The sequence below is a fragment of the Stigmatopora argus genome, chromosome 12 (assembly GCF_051989625.1).
Source record: "Stigmatopora argus isolate UIUO_Sarg chromosome 12, RoL_Sarg_1.0, whole genome shotgun sequence".
NCBI lineage: Eukaryota > Metazoa > Chordata > Actinopteri > Syngnathiformes > Syngnathidae > Stigmatopora > Stigmatopora argus.
In genome coordinates, this window is record NC_135398.1 from 1,628,346 (window position 1) to 1,649,246 (window position 20,901).

Consider the following 20,901-nt stretch of genomic DNA (forward strand, 5'->3'; position numbering starts at 1 on the left):
GGCAACGGAAGCAAAACTGTTCGGTTGTACTTTATTTAGCCATTTTACAATGTACTCCCGTCATCACCACCCACAAATCCATCAAAGTCCTCATTTTCTGTGTCCGAATGGAACAATTATCCAAATGAGTCATCAAAAACGCTGAGTTTTATGCGTTCGTCCAGGTGGCCACAATCCATTCGCAAATAGTAGCAAGCTAGTAGCTAGTGTAACTATTCCAACGCTGCCTTCCATGCTTCGTAAAGCTGTGTTGATGTCGATGTATACAGGCCACAATCCATTGGGTGTATTGATAAAAGAACTACATATCCCAGCAGTCACTGCGCAGTACTTTTTCTACAGGGAAAATAGTCGAGTTGGGGGCTGCTTGCCGTAGTTGTGAGAGCTGTAGAGGATGCTGTACCCTATCGAATGATTTATTTTCTTGTGATAACAATTTTAGTATTGGTCCATATATAAGGCGCACTGGATTATAAGGCGCCCTGTCTATTTTGGAGAAAATTTAAGACTTAAGTGCGCCTTATAGTCGTGAAAATATGATATGTTTTATCCTCTGCAAAAAAATGTAGCAGTCCTCACTGTCACACTAATTTCTCACAACAACAAAACTAAATTCAATTTTTTTCTTCTTCATTCACTCATTTTGTGAACCGCTCATCCTCACAAGTCTCACATTCAATTATTTCCCTTCCAATTGATCAACTCCTTCAACCCCATTGACAACAACAGCCGTCCAATTACGCCCTGCTATGAATTTAAATGGCGACATCACAAGAGGACATTTCTATGCACATCTATCTCCCCCCGCCAACTTTTCCTCACATCAGCCCCCCCCCCCAGAATTTCCTCAAAGCAATCCCACCTATAGAAGCCCCTCCCCCTGAAAAACCCTGAAGCATTTTACACCAAGAAAGCAAGTCTTGCCCCACTCTCGCTGCTGTAAACACGTTTATCTCCCAGAGCGCAAAAATCTGAAATCACTCCAGGAATATCTGAGGCAGCCTTTGAGGGAAGCTCCTTCCTCAAGCCCAATCTCCCACAATCCCTTGCTCCCACCAGTACCACCACCACCACCACCATCCATCCATCCTCCGGCGCCACCCAATCAGTGTCCCCCGCCCGTCTCCCTTTCCCAGCGTCCTTTGCGGGTCTCCGGCCGCCCACACCTGGCGTCCCTCGGGCTTTTTCGCACGCGTCTTCACACCATTTTTTACATTTGGAACCTATTTTTAATTTTTTACCCCCCGTCCTCGTTTCGACCCCCCCGAAATAGACCACGTGTAAAATACACAAACACGCTCGCACGCACGCCATCTGCGTGACAGCCACAATACAGATGTGTGGGCAGGCGCCATCTGGGGACCCCGAATTCAACAAAAGACGGCGCTAACGTGCCGAGGGCCCGCCGCGGACCTCCAAAAAAAACGTCCCAAGAGTCATCAATCAAAATCCGGGTGACGCAAATGAGCGGCAACAAGGGGCTCACCCGGGCGCCGCCCGCCCGCCCACGCCACGGGACCTTCGCCTACCGTCATTGGTCCGTCGGTCCCGGCGCGGGCGAATTGGCGTTCCCCGCGTCAGTCCGATCGGACGGGCTTTTGTGATTGCGCAGTGGCTCGTGGCGTGGAGGGAGAAAGAGACGCTAAAATGGCATTATGGCCCAAGGGTTTTGATTTGGCCGTCTTAAAGCGCCAGATGCTCTTCTTCGCCCTATTTGGATGCTCTGCACGCAATCCACACGGGTTCGAGAAAAAGTCAGATGGGAAGCCAAGAGTATTCCCAAAAGAAGGCGTCCAATCATCTTTCTGCGAATTGAAAAAAAATTGGGAAACCCCCCCAAAAAAACAACCCCCTCCCATTGAAATACCGTAAAGGACTAAGCAAATCCACTTAGCCGTAGTGCTGCACTGTTACTGATTCCAGTGAAGTCATATATTCTTTATCCTCTGAAAGGAACGTGGTAGTCTTGTTACCGATATGGCACTAAAATGACATTATCGGTATTAAAAACTTAACTTACTGTGCTGTGGAATTTGTAGTTTTCGAGATTAAGCTTGGTCGCCCTAGCCAAGATGGTTGCCAGGTACGTTGCCAGGTTTGTTGCCAGGTTTGTTGCCCTTCCGAAAAGGATCCAATCATCCTTGTGTTGTCGTGAAATGGATTTACCACTTTTAGTCGTCTAATCCATTGAAACCTTTGAATGTAACTAGTCATTATTATTTGTTTTGACATTTTTATTATTATATTAATTCATGTTTATTACCTGACTTCGGTGCAGGCAGGTGTGGGCTCAATTCCCGCATGTGGCGCTATGATTGGGCGTGCGGGTGGTTGTTTGTCTCTCTGTGTGCCCTATGACTGATTGGCGACCAGTCTAGGTCGCCCGAAGACAACTGGGTTATGCTCCAGCACCCCCGCAACCCTTTCGAGGATAGCGGTACGAAAGATGAATGAATGATAAATGATGATATATATTATTATATTAATTAATAATGATCATTCCCATTGCAACCCAATTCCTCAACACTTGTAAAAGCTCAAGGAACAACAATCACCGACAGGGGGCGCTGTAGCTATGCAAACCGAGCCTCCAATGTGCTTTAACCCAAACCAATAAATCAATTGAAATCCTTTTTTTTTATAATAAAAAAGCTTAATAGGGCAATTTTTCACGGCGATATGAAAAGCTTACTCGTGTGATTTTTTTGGGGGGTCATCCTACCGATTCTTCTTCCGGAAACGCCACATAAAAAATAAAAGAAGCGTAAGAAAAATAGGGCAGATGAAATATTTATGTGGACTTTTCGCTTTGAATGTTTTTTTTCATTCTTTTATTTATATAGACTTAAAAAACGAGTCTATGGACAGTAATGTCCATAAATTATGGGATTTTACTATCATGACTACAAATGGGTTTTGATAGTAAATTTGAAAAGCAGAAGGTACGATTACTGTGTTTTTTTGTTTTTTTTTCAGCTGGTGCACTTTGAATGAGCATGACGAAAAGCACGCGAGTGGGAGACCAATCATCTGACCGAGCGAGCGAGCGACCGACCGCCCGCCCGCCCCACTCTCCTCTGCGCGCACACGCTCACCCACGTCTCCCTCATTTCCACACACTTTTCCCACCGGGATGGATGTTCCGCAGCCCCCGTCGCACATGGCCGCTGCCGCCGCCGCCTTGGTCGCGCGTGCGAAACCCACGTTCGCCTTGGCCGCCTTTTTGTGGATCATTGCCGGAGTTTCCACGTCCAGGACCAGGATTTATCCGGCCAATGAAGGTAAGCAAGAGGGACGTGGGACACCCGGCTGGAATTCCGCGGCGAGGCGAGTCGAGGGGAAGGAAGCGTGCGTCCTTGGATGTTTTGATATTTGGATTTTTTTGGCTTTTTTACGTGTTTTGAAGCATTTTATGTGATTTTTTTTTTGGGGGGCTCTTTAAAAACTTGACTTTATAGACCTCGACAATACATTTTTGGGGCAAACAAGACTCAGCATTTGGTGTACTTACTACAAGTCCGTGCGAATTAAATGGGTTTTTTAACATTGGGGTTGTTATAAATCGTTATTTTGATTTGTTTTTATAGATTTAGTTATACTTTAGTGTACGCTAATGTTGTTAAAGTCCATGTGAAAAAAATGGGTTTCTTAACATTGGGGTTGTTATGAATCGTTATTTTGATTTGTTTTTATAGATGGATTTAGTTATACTTTAATGTACGCTAATGTTGTTAAAGAGAAGCTGCAGAATTGCTGATTACTTAATACATAATCAATAAAATTGCATTCATTTCCATGTATACACTATTTTGCAACCAATTCTGGCTCTAGCACCCCCTGCGATCCAAGCGGTACGGAGAAGGAATGAATGCATTTTTTAAAATCTTTTGTTTCTAAATTTAAAACACTTTATTAATTTCATTAAAATAATAAGAATATTGTATACAGTTTGTCCCTTTTTGTTTTTTCAATACAATTGAAATAGAAAATAATACGTACAATTTTAAATATTTACTAATTGATAATCAAAAATGGGCAACCTTCCCAAATAAAATGCATTTGACGTCTAACGCCGTCAATGGCAGCTAGCTGGTTAGCTAATGCTAACTCATAATTGGAAACACCATTGACTTATAGCATCTATGAATTATGTTATATATATATAAATATATATATATATATATATATATATATATATCAGAATATGTGACAATGGATAGTACAACACTCAATGTGCGTATATTCTTTATCCTCTGCAATGAAATGGGAATGTTTATAGTGTCCACAGTGGCCAAAAGATGTCATTAATTCATCAAAATGCGCACATTTTTACGTCTTTTCACAGTCAACTTATGGAAAAAATACTTTTCAATATCATTTTACTCGATTTGAAGAGGACGACATGTTACACTGAAAGCAAAAGTGTTTGATCTTAAGTGCACATTTGTTCCTAATTTAGCGGCCGTCTTTGGCTGAACAAATTGTTTTTTTTTTTGTGCGTGATGATGAATTTCTTTTTTTTTAAGGAAGCTTTCTTTGTGTGTGGTTTTAGTGACCCTGCTGGATACCAGAACTGTGCCAGGAGAACTGAAATGGGCGGCCAGTCCCTCCGAAGGAGGGGTGAGTAGAATCTCTCTATTTGACGTTTTGCTTTTGGTTACGGTTTTCATCCGGCACCCCGCGGACAACCTGCTGTCTTTTTGGACGCGAGGTCTTGAAGAGAAATGCCATCCGTCCCGGATCAAGTGCTAATGGGAGCTAGTTGGCGCGGACCGGCGGTGGGTGTCGTGTCTTTAGATCGGATTTGTCGGTTGGCGGGCCACGTTCGTGCGGACGGAATCCCGCCTGGGCCGGACCACTTTACTTTTTGGACTAGAAAATTCACTTTGCTGTTGATGGCGTTGGACACGACCGGGTGGGCCGGACAAACGAACGTCAATGGCAATGAAAGATGAGCATCGGTTGAAGTGAATTGGACGTCTATTGTTGTCAATAGTGGGCAATGAGTTAACAATTTTTTCTGCAATTATGTGCCATATTAAAGTGGATTAAAAGAACTGTATTAAAAGCCCTGAATATTTAGTTTTTTTATAGATCTAAAACAATGTTTATTTTAGTTTAAAAAAAAAAATATTTTTAGATTTTACAAAATGATTTTTGAACTAAAAACACAAAGAAAAAATTGTTTAAAAAAATTGCAATTATTGATTTAAAAGGGGGAAAATCAGGAAATGTAATACACATCTATACTCGTCATTTTAATTTGATCCTAAAACAGAAGTCGGCACTCATGATTGACTTTCCCGGCCCACACAAAATGATGCGGCGGGCCAGATTTGGCCCCCGGGCCGCCACTTTGACAAAACCAGAATGAGATTTAAAGATTTAAAAATCAAGTTTTACAAAAAAAACATCAACTAATTAAAGCATTTAATTTTGTGCATTACAGTATGACTGAGCTACAAAGGGAGAACAACGCCACGGGCCGTAACGGGCCCCCCTGGCGAGCCACTTCCGGCTCGCGAGCCACGTGTTTGACACACCTGCTTTTTTGGGGGGTGACGGATTGAACGGTCAAACAGGAAAAAGTTTGGTTGTTTTCCGAGCGGCTCAGTGGCTCACCTCGTTGTTGGTTTAAGACTTATTGGCGAACTTGACACGGGTTTGTGGGCTCTCTACACGCTCATTCTCTCCCAGTTGGCTTGATTGACAGGGTCTCGGTCTGCACACAGCGAGCTTTTGATTACGGGTGACGCCCCCCATCCACCAAATACCCCCCCCGCCCCCCTTAAGCCACACTTTCTGCATCTTCTCGCTTGACGTCCGCATATCGCAGGGGATCTCTTTTCTTTTCTGTTTCTTGCAGCGCTTGGCAGCAGCTGTGATTTTCATTCAACTAACAAAAAAAATAAAAGAGCCCGAATGAGCGGAGACAAAATGCCGTTTGGCAGCGATCCTTCGATGGCGGTGAATGAGTTAATGACCGGTTTGGCAGCTTTGGATGTCCCATTCGTGGCAAGTGGGAGGGTTGGCAGTGGTTTTAAATGGCAGCCAGTGAACTAATGATGGTTTTGAACTCTTTGGCTACCACTGAGGACGATGCATGTCCAATTCATTTTGACTAGGACGAATGGTATTAATCATTCAATAGCATTAAATGAGTTCATAGTCTTTTTAACTCATTCACTGTCCTTTAACTGATAAAGATGTCCAATCCATGTTGACTGGGAGGCTCAGGCAGCGACTATTCAATGGCTATTAATGAGTTAATTATTTTTTGGAACTCTTTGGCTGCTCTTGACACCAATAGATGTCCAATTTGTGTCGAGGGGGAGGACTGGCATCGATTATTCAATGGCAGTTAATGTGTTAATATTTTTTTGGGGAACTCTTAGGCTGCTATTGACATCAATAGATGTCCAATTTTTGTCGAGGGGGGGACTGGGATCCATTATTCAATGGCAGTTAATGAGTTAATGACTGTTTGGCTGCTATTGACAGCAATAGATGTCCAATCTGTGTCGAGGGGGAAGACTGGCATTGATTCTTCAATGGCAGTTAATGAGTTAATTATTATTTTTTAACTCTTTGGCTGCTATTAACAGCAATAGATGTCCAATTTGTGTCGACGGGGAGGATTGGCATCGATTATTCAATGGCAGTTATAACGAGTTAATTATTATTATTTTTTAACTCTGGCTGCTATTGACACCAATAGATGTCCAATTTGTGTCGAGGGGGAGGAGTGGCATCCATTATTCAATGACAGTTATAATGAGTTAATTATTATTATTTTTTAACTCTGGCTGCTATTGACACCAATAGATGTCCAATTTGTGTCGAAGGGGAAGACTGGCATCCATTATTCAATGGCAGTTAATGAGTTAATGATTGTTTGGAACTCTTTGGCTGCTATTGACAGCAATAGATGTCCAATCTGTGTCGAGGGGGAGGACCGGCATCCATTATTCAATGGCAGCTATTGCGCTAATGATGCTTGATGCGTTAAGGAGAGCTAGCCGCAATTATTCATGTTTTTATTTTTTAACTCTTGGGTCGCCATTGACGCCGATCGACGTCCAATCAGTTCTGACGGACAACCCAATGGGAGTTCATCATTGTTTTTAATTGAAAACGCGATCACCCGACGCCAGCCATTCCGGCTGCAACGGATTTAAACGTCTATCGCCGTCAACGGGGAATGAATTCCTCCGACTCGCCACTAATTGACCATCCCCTCCCGCCCCTCCCCCCTTATTATCAACTCGTCGGGCACGGCGCGTTTGAAGTTAGCGCGCCCGCGGCAGATTATTATTCAGCGGCCATAAAAAGCCAATTTGGAGTGGGGGGGGTCTCGGCGGTCATTTGCGGGGTCGCGGCGCAAGGCAAGCGGACGCTTCTATTGAGATGGATGATGCGGTGAAGGCTGGGCCGGCTTCCCTTGCATGGAAATGGGACTGTAAAAAAACAACAAACGCAAAAAAAAAAACCTTGAGTGGCAACAAATGGGAAACCGCCGCGGAATAGCGAGCCACAATGGCCGCGGTCAATGGCTATCGTTTCTCTTTATAGGCACGACTTCAATCACGAACTCGCTTTTGTAGCAACGTGTATCGCTGTCACTGGCACTCGAGTGTATGTAAAGGGGCGGAGCTACGGAAATATCCAAGGGGAGACTAATATTTCATTGTGGTATGATACGTTAGCAATTATTTGGCTGATATATTGGACAATACAGTGGTACCTTGAGATACGAGCTTAATCGTATGTCAATTTACTCGTAACTCAAACCAACGTTTCCCATAGAAATGAACTAAAAACAAATTAATTCTTGTTTAATTCCTCTGAAAAAACACCCAAAACAGGACATTGGATTGGAAAAAACATTTTTGTTTGTTCTAATTCGCCATCTATTAACAAAGTAACAAATAATTAGGGGTTTAATAGTACTAAAATGTGTTTAATAGTACTCAAATTAGTTGGATTTTGCGGAGGAGGACTTTTTGCACGGCAACACGCTCATAACATAACAAACAAATTTAAATGAACTTAGATTATGAGGCAGACACTCAAAAATAAGTTGAATCTAACCTCACTCTAAACTTAATTCTAATTTTGTTTGAAATTTGAATACCTTTCTTCTCCCGGGTTGGCTCTATTGGCCCCGCCTCCACCCTGACTTTCAGATGCAACCAATCGAGGGTGGTTTGCTTTTGTCTTCCCTTCAAAATATTCTGAAAATGATGCACACAATTGTCCTCACAATAGGATAACGCACGACCACTTGCCAACGAGAAGTAGCATATACTCCTCTCGTATTAGCAAACAAGCTCCGCCATTCGCACTGACTAACGGGGAAAAAATACACTGAAAAAATGCAATGCTCCGCCCAGTGCTCGTAGAGACATTACAAAGAGGGAGCTGCGCTGGGAAAGACAGTTCTTATGAGCAGCCTCTCGCGTCTGCTCTCTGCTCGTAAATCAAAATTTGTCTCATAACTCAAGATAAATATTTGCTCAAAATTTTACTCATATCTCAAATTGCTCGTATGTCGGGGCACTCGAATGTCAAGGTATCATTGTACTCCACCCATGATGTAACGTAAACTAATAAATGCAAATGTGTGTGTGTTTTTTGTTGTTGTAGTGGGAAGAAGTGAGTATCATGGACGAGAAGAACATCCCCATCAGGACGTACCAGGTTTGCAACGTCCTCCAACCCAACCAGAACAACTGGCTGAGGACGGACTGGATCGCCAGATCTGGCGCCCAGCGGGTTTACGTGGAGGTCAAATTTACGCTCCGAGATTGCAACAGCCTGCCCGGGGTCACCGGCACTTGCAAGGTATCTATCGCTTCCTTTTAGCACCATTTTGGTGTCTTTTGAAAAACTGCGTCGTACGTAATCAGTCTAAATCACATGTGTCAAAGTGGCGGCCCGGGGGCCAAATCTGGCCCGCCGCATCATTTTGTGTGGCCCGGGAAAGTAAATGACGAGTGGCGACTTTCTGTTTTAGGATCAAATTCAAATGACGAGTATAGATGTATATTAAATGTCCTGATTTTCCCCCTTTTAAATCAATAATTGTCATTTTTTAATCAGTTTTTTCTGTGTTTTTAGTTCAAAAATCATTTTGTAAAATCTAAAAATATATAAAGAAAGCTAAAATAAACATTGTTTTAGATCTAAAAAAAAAACCTGAATATTCAGAGCTTTTAATGCAGTTCTTTTAATCCATTTATTAAAAAAAGAAATCTAAAATATTATATCTAAAATGGTCCGGGGCCACCAAGGCAAAATGATCCCCCGCAGAAATGTATATTATTGCTATCTATGATGTATTTCAAAGTATTACTTTGACCGTATAGATGAATGTAGGGGATTCGTTAAGGCCGTTGGATACATATTTATTTATTGGACGACAGCTCGCTCTCGCTTTGGCTCATTATCACATAAAGGAAGGAAAATGAAAATGACGTTTCTCCCATAATCCCCTTTTTTGTGCGGCGGCAGGAGACGTTCAATCTGTACTACCACGAGTCCAACGAAGACAGCGAGAACTTCATCAAAGAGAGCGCCTTCGTTAAGGTGGACACGGTGGCGGCTGACGAGAGCTTCACCCAGGTGAGCGGTCGCCTTTCATTCGCCGCGTCTAGCGGAAAAGCCACGTTCTGATTTGCCACGCAAGCACTTTTATCTCCCACCGAAGATTTCTCGCCGCTCACTAATTGCCGCTCCCGAAGGACTAAATGTTTTCATCGCTTTGACGCTATTTTCTGGCGAGCCACGGCATTACCGATGGAATTGAAATGAGTTCGGTGTCCGATCCATTTGAGCCGGGAGTGCTACATTTCTATTGGACGTTTATCGCCGTCAGTGGGGGTTAAACATGCTCGTCTGTTTTAGGTTAGGTTAGGTTAGCACTTTATTTCATCCCGTATTTGGGAAATGTATTGGTTGCAGTAGCAAGACAGACAAAAGACACGACCCATTGTAGACCTAGTTAAAAATGGTCAAATTGGTCAAAGCACGATTGGTCGCCAGCGCTGAATTAAATGTGAATTCCTCCCAGGTGGACGTGGGGGACCGAATCATGAAACTCAACACGGAGGTCCGGGATGTGAAAGTGACCACCAGGAAGGGCTTCTACTTGGCCTTCCAGGACGTGGGCGCCTGCATCGCCTTGGTCTCCGTGCGAGTTTTCTACAAAAGCTGCCCCCTGACCATTCGCAACCTGGCCACCTTCCCGGACACGGTGACGGGGGCCGACACGTCCTCCCTGGTGGAGGTCCGGGGCTCCTGCGTGGACCGATCCCAGGAGAGGGAGGAGCCTAAGATGTACTGCGGGGCCGACGGCGAGTGGCTGGTTCCCATTGGCGGGTGTTTCTGCGACCCGGGATACGAAGAAAAGGGGACTTCGTGCAAAGGTAAGTGGCTTATTTGTTATTGTTGCTGTTGTTGTTATTGGCGGTCATGACATTACCGTATTTTCTCGTATATAGGCCATATTTGTCGCTCAAAAAAAATGATAACTGAATCCAGGGTGCGGCTTATATGCGCATAAATTAGACTTTACATGCAGGAAACGCCATGACCATGCGTCCGATACGGTCATTTATTTCAAAATAGAGAAAAGATCAACAGATAAAATGCTAAACAAAATTTATTTTGACGTCTATGTATGAAATTCAAGAAAAATATAAACCGTATCTTGCATAAAACGTGAAAAAACTCACTTTCTTGTGCCTGCTATCTTGCCTAGGGATGACAAACGAGACCGCTACGGACACACTTCCAGGTTGTACTGCTCACATAACTTCCTTTTTGAATTCCTCTATGTGCAGACAAACCTTTCGATTCATAAAGTATCTCAGAAATAGGATTTTTTCGTAAGATTTGCCCTTTAAAGTAACACATTTGTACTCCCTATTAAAACCATGTTTTACACGAAGGAAATTAGATTAGATAAGAATTTTATTTCATCCCGTATTCGGCAAATTTCTTGGTTGCAGTAGCAAGACAGACACAAGACACACATGACATTGTAGACCTAGTTAAAAATTGTCAAATTCAACAATTATAAGAGTACGGCTTATTCGCGGGGGCGGCTAATATGCTAGAAAATATGGTAATTTATTGTCTTCCTTCTAATTAAGACACGAGACATTGTAGACCTAGTTAAAAATGGTCAAATTCAACAATTTTAAGGGTGCAGCTAATATGTGAGAAAAAAGGGTAATTTATTTTCTTCCTTCTAATTAAGACACAGGACATTGTAGACCTAGTTAAAAATGGTCAAATTCAACAATTTTAAGGGTGCGACTTATATGCGGATGCGGCTAATCTGCGAGAAAATACGGTAATTTATTTTTTTCCTTAAGTCTACAAAATGTCCGCATTTTTAACGGGCCACTTGAGTAGAAATGTTCGCAAATTTACAACGTGTCTTGAGCCGAACCGGTTTGTTAAATGGTGTTCCATTTCCTGAGCACTACAAGTTGTTAAATCTTATTGTGACTCGCCATCTGGACAAAAGGGGTTCGAAATGGGGGTGGGGGGCAAAAAATACGCCTTTCTTTCACTTGCAAGTGTGGTCCGAACTTTACAGTAGCAAATATGCAAGCTGTTCGCACTTTTAGCTAACACACTTGGGGTGCAGATGACGTGGAAGGCGAGGAGAACTCCACAACTAGGCCGGGGCGATAAATTCATTTAAACAATCCATTTATTTTTTGTATTTTTTTTGGCCTTTTTTTTGCAGATAAGACAAAAATAATTTATTATAATTTATTTATCTAGACCACATGTGTCAAAGTGGCGGCCCGGGGGCCAAAACTAGCCAGCCGCATGATTTTGTGCGGCCCGGGAAAGTAAATGATGAGTGCCGACTTTCTGTTTTAGAATCAAACTAAAATGAAGAGTATAGATGTATAGTAAATGTCCTGATTTTCCCCCTTTTAAATCAATCATTGTCATTTTTTAATCCATTTTTCTGTGTTTTTAGTTCAAAAATCATTTTGTGAAATCTAAAAATACATAAAAAGCTAAAATAAACATTGTTTTAGATCTATAAAAAAATTGAATAGTCAGGGATTTTAATCCAGTTCTTTTAATCCATTTTTTTTTTTAAATGAAATATATCTAAAATGGTCCGGCCCACGTAAAATCAAGTTGACGTTAAAGCGGCCCACGAACCAACCAGTCTGACACCCTTGATCGTAACAGTCCATCAGATAATTAATTTGATTAAAAACACAATTCCAATTCGTCTCGCGTCGAATACGACTCTGAAACCTAATCGGGGTAAAAAAAATCGCGAATAGGCGTGCGAGCATAAGACAAAAGTGTCCGGCATTCCTCCCCCTTTTCCCTCCCCCTTTTCCCTCCCACCCAGATGGACAGACAGCGTCCGGGTAGACGCGAGGGAGCCTCCATTTTTATTTATGGAGCCTATCCCAGAAGGCTAATTGTATAACAAACACAGCCATAATTCAGACTTGAAACGAAGAGGGAAAAAAAACAAGAGCAAAATGACAGTCTTTGCCAGTTGGCAAAACGCGACCTGGAAAACTGCGTTTTGTTTCATTTCGTCTCAACAAGATGCGCCGTTGCCAATTTTTTTGCCTGACAAAATGTCCTTAAAGACCGCCAGCCCGTGTGAAAGGAGGTTTTAGCGGGGCGGACCCCGAAGGTCTGGAGGCTGTTGCTCCTCCAGAAGATTTAGGAGAGCCCCTTGACTCGGTTGAACCTGGAGCAGATGTGAAGTGCCATCTATCTGTCGGACGGGTGAATAGCATAGCCTCCGCCTTCTCGCATTTTACGTTCGCGGGGGGAACGCGGGGAGGGGGACGACCACGGGGGAGATTTAGATCGTCTTTCTTCCCGCGTGTCGTCGAGGTCAAAAGGTTCTTGGGTTCTTGTTGTTGTTTGTTTGGTTTGTTTTGATAGTTTTTTTTACGCTGAAGTCTTTTGTCCGTGGAAAAGACACCTGCTACTTCAAGTGTACTCGTAGTAGAGCGTGTTGTTGGAAAGATCCGCAAATTCTTGGCTTTGTCTGAGGAAATTGAGCTAGTGGGATGAGGGCTTTGTTTTGCGGTTTTCCTCTTTTGGTCTGGTTCACTTTATAGCTTTTTAAAATGTTGCCGTGACATTTCGGTGACCTTTTTTTGCAAGGGAAAGTGGTGAAAGAGAGGGGAAGAAATGACCGTGAGGTTAGCTCGCGTTAGAAACAACGCTGGAATTTAAATATGCAATAAAATGATAAAGCACTTCAATAAGGGGACATTTTTTTGAAGGGTTTGGGAATATTGGCAGAAAAAACAACAATGGGATTAGCTTGCATTGGTTCATAACATTTGCGTTGGAAAAACTTACTTTTGGAAAAAAAATGAGATGCTAATTAGCAACATGATGGACGCTAGTGTAGCTAATCATCATGCTAGCAGATATGGTTTATTTACTACTTTAGGTACCTTGGAAATGCGATTTGTGGCGAGTTAAGCTAATTTGTTGAATTTTGTATGGTTCCTTTTCTTAGTTTCAAACATTTGTGGTTGTGTGGGTGAGAATAGATTAAAAGCGGTATAAAAAAGTCAAAAGTTTATTTCCGTGAAAGGTGAGTGTTTAAAAAATAAAAAAATAAGATATGTTTGGTTAGCTCGGTGAGTTCTGGCCTCGGGCAAGTTTTGGTCTTGAGCGCAATACTAACAACATTTTGACTTTTACAAGTCAGACATTTTAATTAGTATTAATTATTTTTTTTATTTTTTTAGATTAGATAACTTTATTCATCCCGTATTCGGGAAATTTCATTGTCACAGTAGCAAGAGGGTGAGAATACAGACACAGCAAAAGACATTTTAGACATAAATAAATAGGTCATAAATAAGTTAATAAATAAATACATAAATAAATTAAAAAATAAATGTATCAATAAATATATATAGAAATCAATTTATTAATAAATATATAAATAAATGAATAAATAAATATATACATAAATAAATAAATACATGAATATATAAATATATATAAATCAATAAATAAATATAAAAAATATATAAAAAATAATAAACAAATACAAAAATAAATAAATAAATCGATATATAAATATATAAATAAATGAAATTTTGCAAATGTATTTATTAGTAGTTGCACCCACTGCAGTTTTATCAATCTTAACGTTGAAGGCGATGTCAAAATAAAGAGCTTGCGGCTAATCAAGGTCGTACACCTGACGCAACGCACATAATACTTCCCTTCCTCCATTCGTCATTCCTCGGTTTATGCTAATCCCGCCAGCGATTCTATTCCCAGACCGCTTCTGATTCCTGAAACAAGGGCGGATTGAGGCGGCTGGGCGAAATGCTAAACGCTCGTTTTCACCGTTGATGCGGAGTGACGTGGATAATAAGAGAAGCTCTGGAAAGGAGGAAGGGATTAGATGTTGAATAGTGAGATCCCACTTTGGAAAAAAGGCCCGCTGACAGCAGAAGGCCGGGCCGCCCCTCCCCCGTGGCAGGGGGGCTCGTCTTCCCGTGAAAAAAAAGGCGACCGGTACGGGAACTCCCCCCTTTTTAAAAAAAAAAAACCGAGGTCACGACCGATCCCGATGAAGACGTCAAACGCTCTTGACTGACAGCCGCGCGCACACTCCCACACGGGCCAAGCGAGGGGTCGCGACCCCGCGAGATGAAGTCGTCAAAAGTTTGACAGCTGCGATCCGTCCGGAAAGATCGGAAACCGAGGCGGCTAGGGAGGGTTTGGGGGGGGACGGCAACAGAGAGAATTGGAAGTGGCTGAAGAATTAATTCAGCGCCTACTGGATTTTTTTGTATGGGGGTTCTATTCTTCTCACTCTTGCGCGCACCACCATTAACACATCAGTTTTCTCCTGGATTTGGCTCTCGGCCTGGGAGGCCCGGAATGCCGCATTCCCAATCCCCGGCCGGCCATCCAGACAGATTTCATGCTCGCCATTCTTTTTTAGCGCACCTGCGGTGACTCGGTGACGGCCAAGAGAAAATAGAGTCAGGTGACCAAAACACTGCCAGTTTGGACAAGTGTGTGCACGGGTGATTTTTATTGGGGTCGTGGCACCAGAGTTCCAGTCCGTGTCACCGGGGTACCAACCCGACCCAGACTCGGGTTGGTTCGCGGGCCGCTTTAACGTCAACTTGATTTCACGTGGGCCGGACCATTTTAGATATAATATTTAGATTTTTAAAATTATAAATGGATTAAAAGAACTGGATTAAAAGCCCTGAATATTCCGTTTTTATAGATCTAAAACAATGTTTTTTAGTTTTTTTATATATGTTTTTAGATTTTACAAAATGGTTTTTGAACTAAAAACACAGAAAAAATGGATTAAAAATGACAATTATTGATTTAAAAGGGGGAAAATCAGGAAATGTCATATATATCTATCCTCTTCATTTGAATTTGATCCTAAAACAGAAAGTTGGCACTCATCATTTACTTTCCCGGTCCGCACAAAATGATGCGGCGGGTCAGATTTGGCCCCCGGGCCGCCACTTTGACACATGTGCTCTAGAGTAAGGGTGTCAGACTCGGGTTGGTTCGGTTAGCGGGCCGCTTTAACGTCAACTTGATTTTACGTGGGCCGGACCATTTTAGATATAATATTTAGATTTTTTTTTAAATAAATTGATTAAAAAAACTGGATTAAAAGACCTGAATATTCCGTTTTTTATAGATCTAAAACATGTATTTTACTTTTTTAAAAATATTTTTAGATTTTAAAAAATGATTTTTGAACTAAAAACAGAAAAAAATGGATTAAAATATGACAATGGTTGATTTAAAAGGGGAAAAATCTGGAAATTTAATATACATCTACACTCTATTTTATTTGATCCTAAAACAGAAAGTCGGCATTCATGATTTACTTTCCCGGGCCACACAAAATGATGCGGCGGGCCAGATTTGGCCCCCGGGCCGCCACATTGACACATGTGCATTAGGCCATTGCCGACGACCAATCCAAGGCATTCCCTTAGCGAAAACTTTCAGATCTTCCATTTTCCGTTATCTTTTTGTCGGCTACCGAAAGCGAAGAAATGACGAAAGAATCCCGTACCCAGCGTTCCCATTTAAATACGCCGTTGCATTTTTGTATTCCCAATTAGGCGTCTGGAGCAATGCCCGTCAATGCCTACACACGCGTGTGTAGGAGTAGAAGTGTGTTTTGTCAGCGTGTCTATGTGTGGGTTTTGGGAACGGTAGCTGCCAAAATGGGAAAAGAAGCCAGCTAGGAAGGCACGAGCGAGTTTTTATTGGTCGGCCGTAAACCGAAATTGAACCCGCGTCCTCTCTCAGGTGGTCGTGGAAAATTTGGCTGTGTCTTATTATCTTTTATTTCTCTTTCCCAACTCCGCGGTCGGTCCACAGTCACGGGGGGTGATCGGCTTGATCTTTGTGTGGCGGAGAGGGGAGTGGGGAGAAAGGGTTTGGTGGGGGGCATTGTTCTAAAGCCCCCCTTTCACATGCTAATCTTGCTAAATGCGCGTGCGTGTGTTTCTCTTTAAGAGCACTTTTGAAATTTAGGCAACTCAAAGTTTGGATGGAGGAGTAGTCTTACCTCAATTATCACAAATTCACTTCTTCACATTTTTTTTCTGCTATTAATTATTATTATTTTTTTAAAGTTCATCAAAATGTGAAAATCCAGGCTGAAACTCATAAGCGGAAGCCATTTTTGCTACTAGGACTCACTTAAGCAAAAAAAGTTATAATAGGGGTGACCCTACGATTTTTCAATTATCACGGCCATGTTTGGTCTAGATCACAGGTGTCAAAGTGGCGGCCCGGGGGCCAAATCTGGGCTGCCGCATCATTTTGTGTGACCCGGGAAATTAAATCATAAGTGCCGACTTTCTGTTTTAGCATCAAATCAAAATGAAGAGTATAGATGTATATTAAATTTCCTGATTTTTCCCCCTTTTAAATCAATGATTGTCATTTTTTAATCCATTTTTTCTCTGTTTTTAGTTCAAAAATCATTTTGTAAAATCTAAAAAAATATTTTAAAAAAGAGCGGGCTGGCAATGTCTTCAAGTGAGGGCAGAGAGCAGCCGACAATCCTCTGGGCAGTGTTACTCACTTTCTGCATGGCCTTTTTGTCTGCCGCCGTGCTTCCAGCGTACCACACTGTGATGCCGTACGCCAGGATGCTCTCTACAGTGGTTCTATAGAAGGTTCTCAGAAGATTGGAGCCCAAGTTGTTCTTCCTGAGCACCCTGAGGAAATGGAGTCGTGTCTGAGCCTTCTTCACCACTGCCGTGGTGTTTGTAGACCATGAGAGCTTGTCCGTGACGTGGACCCCCAGGAATTTAAAGGACTGGACCCTGTCTACACATACTCCATTTATGAGGATTTGGGTTATTTTCTGTGAAGTGCTCCTCAATTTTTTTGGTATATGCTGCCTTGGCCTTTTTAATGCCTCTTTTCAGCTCAGCTCTGGCAGCGCTATATTTTATCTTGTCCCCTGATCTAAAGGCGGAATTACGGCATTTGATGAGTGCCTGTGTCTCATTGGTCATCCAGGGTTTTTGGTTAGGAAAAACCCGTATTCGTTTATCTATAGTGACGTTGTCGATGCAGGTTTTTATGTAAGAAAGAACAGAGTCCGTGTAGTCCTGGAGGTTGTCTTGTACAAAAAGTTCCCAGTTGGTGCGGGAAAAGCAGTCCTGCAGCTGAGAGAGTGCGTTGTCGGGCCAAGTTTTTATTGTCTTTATTTGTGGCGTTGTTTGCCTCCGGAGTGGAGTGTAAGCGGGGGTGAGAGATAGGCAGAGGTGATCTGATCCAGAGTTTCTGCGTGTGATGACAAGTAGGCTTTTTTGTGTTGTGGTAATGACGACATGGCCTATGTCCGATTATTATTATTATTATTATTATTATTATTTAATCCAGTTCTTTTAATCAATTTAAAAAAAAAATCTAAATATTATATCTAAAATGGTCCGGCCCACGTGAAATCCAGTTGACGTTAACGCGGCCCGCGAACCAACCTGAGTCTGACACCCCTGTTCTAGATTGACCGCGATATTCGAGGGATTACTGTATTGTAGTGATGTCAGTAATAGAGCCATGTTTCCGTAACAGTAATTACATTTACAGTCCCACAATCATGAGCTTTTACACACCAATTAAATGAGAGATTTTTCTTAATTAAATGTTAACAACGACCAAACAGCTGTAAAATTGATTTACGCTTATTAGGTCTATTTTACTACAGCTTGAAGTCCAATGTATCGAAAGCATCCATTGAATTGAATTGATTGCTTTTATTGTCAATATATAAGTATCAGATTTAAATGTTGACCACAAAGTGCACAAATAACAACAGACAAATAGATCATCCATAAATAAGTAGTAAATAATCCATAAATAAGTAGTCAATACAACACAACAACAACATAGACCAAGTCCATAGACATTTTGATCCAAGATGGCGGCGTGTACAGGTGCAGTGGCTCTTTGCTCTCCAGTTTGGTGCTTTGTTTTCTCATCTTATTGTTATTTATGATTATCACCTGCGAGGCAAACGTTTTCTCCACCAATTTCCTTATACGCAGCTGTTTATAATAACAATAAAGACTTTTGATTGATTGATCGACAAAAACACAACAATACAGCCAATATTTCCCCTCAATTTCAAGCCAAAAATAACACATTCCAGCATCTAAACTCATTTTTATTCCCCCTTCCACTCTGCTACTGTCAATTTGACTAAAACCTAATTATCCCCAAAGTACCACATCCCCATAAATACCCACACACACCTGAGCTAGCAGTGAATAAGTTAAATGAAGTCACATAGTCCTTCCTCCTGCATTCTGTAGGTTGTAATTAACAGGGCATGACCCCTGTGATTAACAGTGAGGGGCTATCAATCCATCAACATACACACACACCCACCCACCCACACACACACACTTTTATCCATCATCCATCCCATAGACAAGTGCCGGGCCCAGAACAGCATGGAGAACTTCCTGCTCCTAAATCGTCCGCCGGGTGGGAACAAGGGTGTGTTGATGGATGGTGTGTGTTGAAGAGGAACACACACACACACACATATACACACATATACACGCACACAGGCATTCATGCATTGGCGCGTGGTCTTCCGACAAGATCCTTAGTCGGACTGGCAATGAGCCGCATTTGCATTTTTGGAAGAAGAAGAATGCATATATGCAAATGTGGACATTGCTGATAGTAATCAAAGGGCACCTTGCTTTACGTGCTTTCATCCTTCATTGTTCCTCATCAACCTTTTTTTTAATCGGGAAATCTTTATTTTATGGGAACTAATTTCACCAATTTGTAGACCGCTTTAGCGTCAGATAGGGTGAAGAGGTGTGTGGGTAATGTTGACGCAAAATGAAGAGGGTTCTTTTTTTAAATTGGGGCTTAGGTGAGGTTTTGATGGATATATTTTATAGGTAAATAAAAGTACAGTAATCCCTTGATTAGCGTGGGTAATGTAGACAAGACATGGTCGCGATAAAGGAAAAATTGCGAAGTAGGGTCACCCCTATTTTAGCAAAAAAATATATACCGTATTTTCACGACTATAAGGCGCACTTAAAAGTTGAATTTTCTCCAAAATAGACAGGGCGCTTTATAATCCAGTGTGCTTTATATATGGGAAAAAAAATAAAATGTGTCATTCATTGAGGGTGCGCCTTATAATTCGGTGCGCCTTATAGTCGTGAAAATACGGTATATATTTTTTGACTTCAGTGCTGAGTCCTAGTAGCAAGCGGAGGATGGGGGAGTGGCTTCTGTTTGCGAGTTTCAGCGTGGATTTTGAAACTTTTATGCATTTACAAAAAAAAAATTGACAAAAAACATTTTCATCCAGAAAAATAAACGTGATGTAGTTTTTTTTAAATACTATTTGGCTGCATAATACAGCAAAGGTAAGTTGTTATTTTACAGATTTTTAGCCACATTGGTTCAAATAACTTGGACGTGTATTATTGTCAATGACAGTGAATGAGAGAAATACTTGATGCTTTATAAGCCTGGCGGGCCACTAGGCTTTTCTTTGGGAGCATAACTCAATTTTTAGTTATTTTAATTCAATTTATACCGCTTTTGTTGATATTTTGTTATTTATAACTCAAATTTTCATGCAAATGGTCACAAATAATGGTTAATCATGTTGTTGTTTTTAAAAAAATTACAAAGAAGCTACAGAAGGTTTTGTCGCTAGTAGGCGTCCAATCCATTTGATCTGGAGCCCTAATTCCAGACCATGCCTCCTCCTGCTTGCCCTTCAAAGACTTTGAAACCGCAAAATCCCGAACAAAAAGCCTAGAAAGGAGAGACTGGGAGAAGTTTATGGCCTCGAATGCTTTCTGGTGTCGGACGTAGACAAAGACGCCGCCGCGCTCGCCTCGTTTAGCGCCGTAATCAAGCGTCAAGTTCTCGGAAGCCTCTCCTCTCCTTCCCCTTATTGCCTCGTTTACTTGCTCGCTCTGTATTTTATCTTTATTGTTTAGTTAGATTTATGTTAATGAGTTTACAAAATGGCTTTGCGTGCAGGCTACTTTCGATTGGCGTCAATACGCCATAAAAGCCGGCTTTTTGCGGACGGGGGAGTTTTCAGCAAACAAATTGACGAGGATAGACGTCCAATCTTGCCGCTCTTAAGAATTCAAGTCAAACTGTAGAGGGGAGTTAATCACTTTTGATGATTTCCGATGGATTGGACATAGAGCTGAGCTTTAAAACGCTCATTTTTGTCAACGATAATATTAAAAGCTTTCGATAACAATTCGATTATTTTAAACTGCAATTACAGCACATGGCCACCACAGAGAGTGGGGGCGCTGTTACGAGATGAACGCTAATTTCAAACCAACG

At 41.8% G+C, this 20,901-nt stretch overlaps 1 protein-coding gene across 5 annotated transcripts in view; it reads left to right on the plus strand.

The window, feature by feature from the left end:
- Positions 1 to 2,993: 2,993 nt before the first annotated feature.
- The window catches only part of LOC144085407 (ephrin type-A receptor 4-A-like), a 46,478-nt gene continuing 28,570 nt past the window's right edge, over positions 2,994 to 20,901 (plus strand). For all 5 annotated transcript variants that reach the window (XM_077614643.1, XM_077614646.1, XM_077614648.1 and 2 more), the window contains exons 1-5: positions 2,994 to 3,281; positions 4,553 to 4,620; positions 8,647 to 8,844; positions 9,514 to 9,624; positions 10,073 to 10,427. In XM_077614643.1, coding sequence (XP_077470769.1) covers positions 3,134 to 3,281; positions 4,553 to 4,620; positions 8,647 to 8,844; positions 9,514 to 9,624; positions 10,073 to 10,427 — 880 coding nt within the window. In that variant the 5' untranslated portion in view covers positions 2,994 to 3,133. The remainder of the gene's footprint in view (positions 3,282 to 4,552; positions 4,621 to 8,646; positions 8,845 to 9,513; positions 9,625 to 10,072; positions 10,428 to 20,901) is intronic.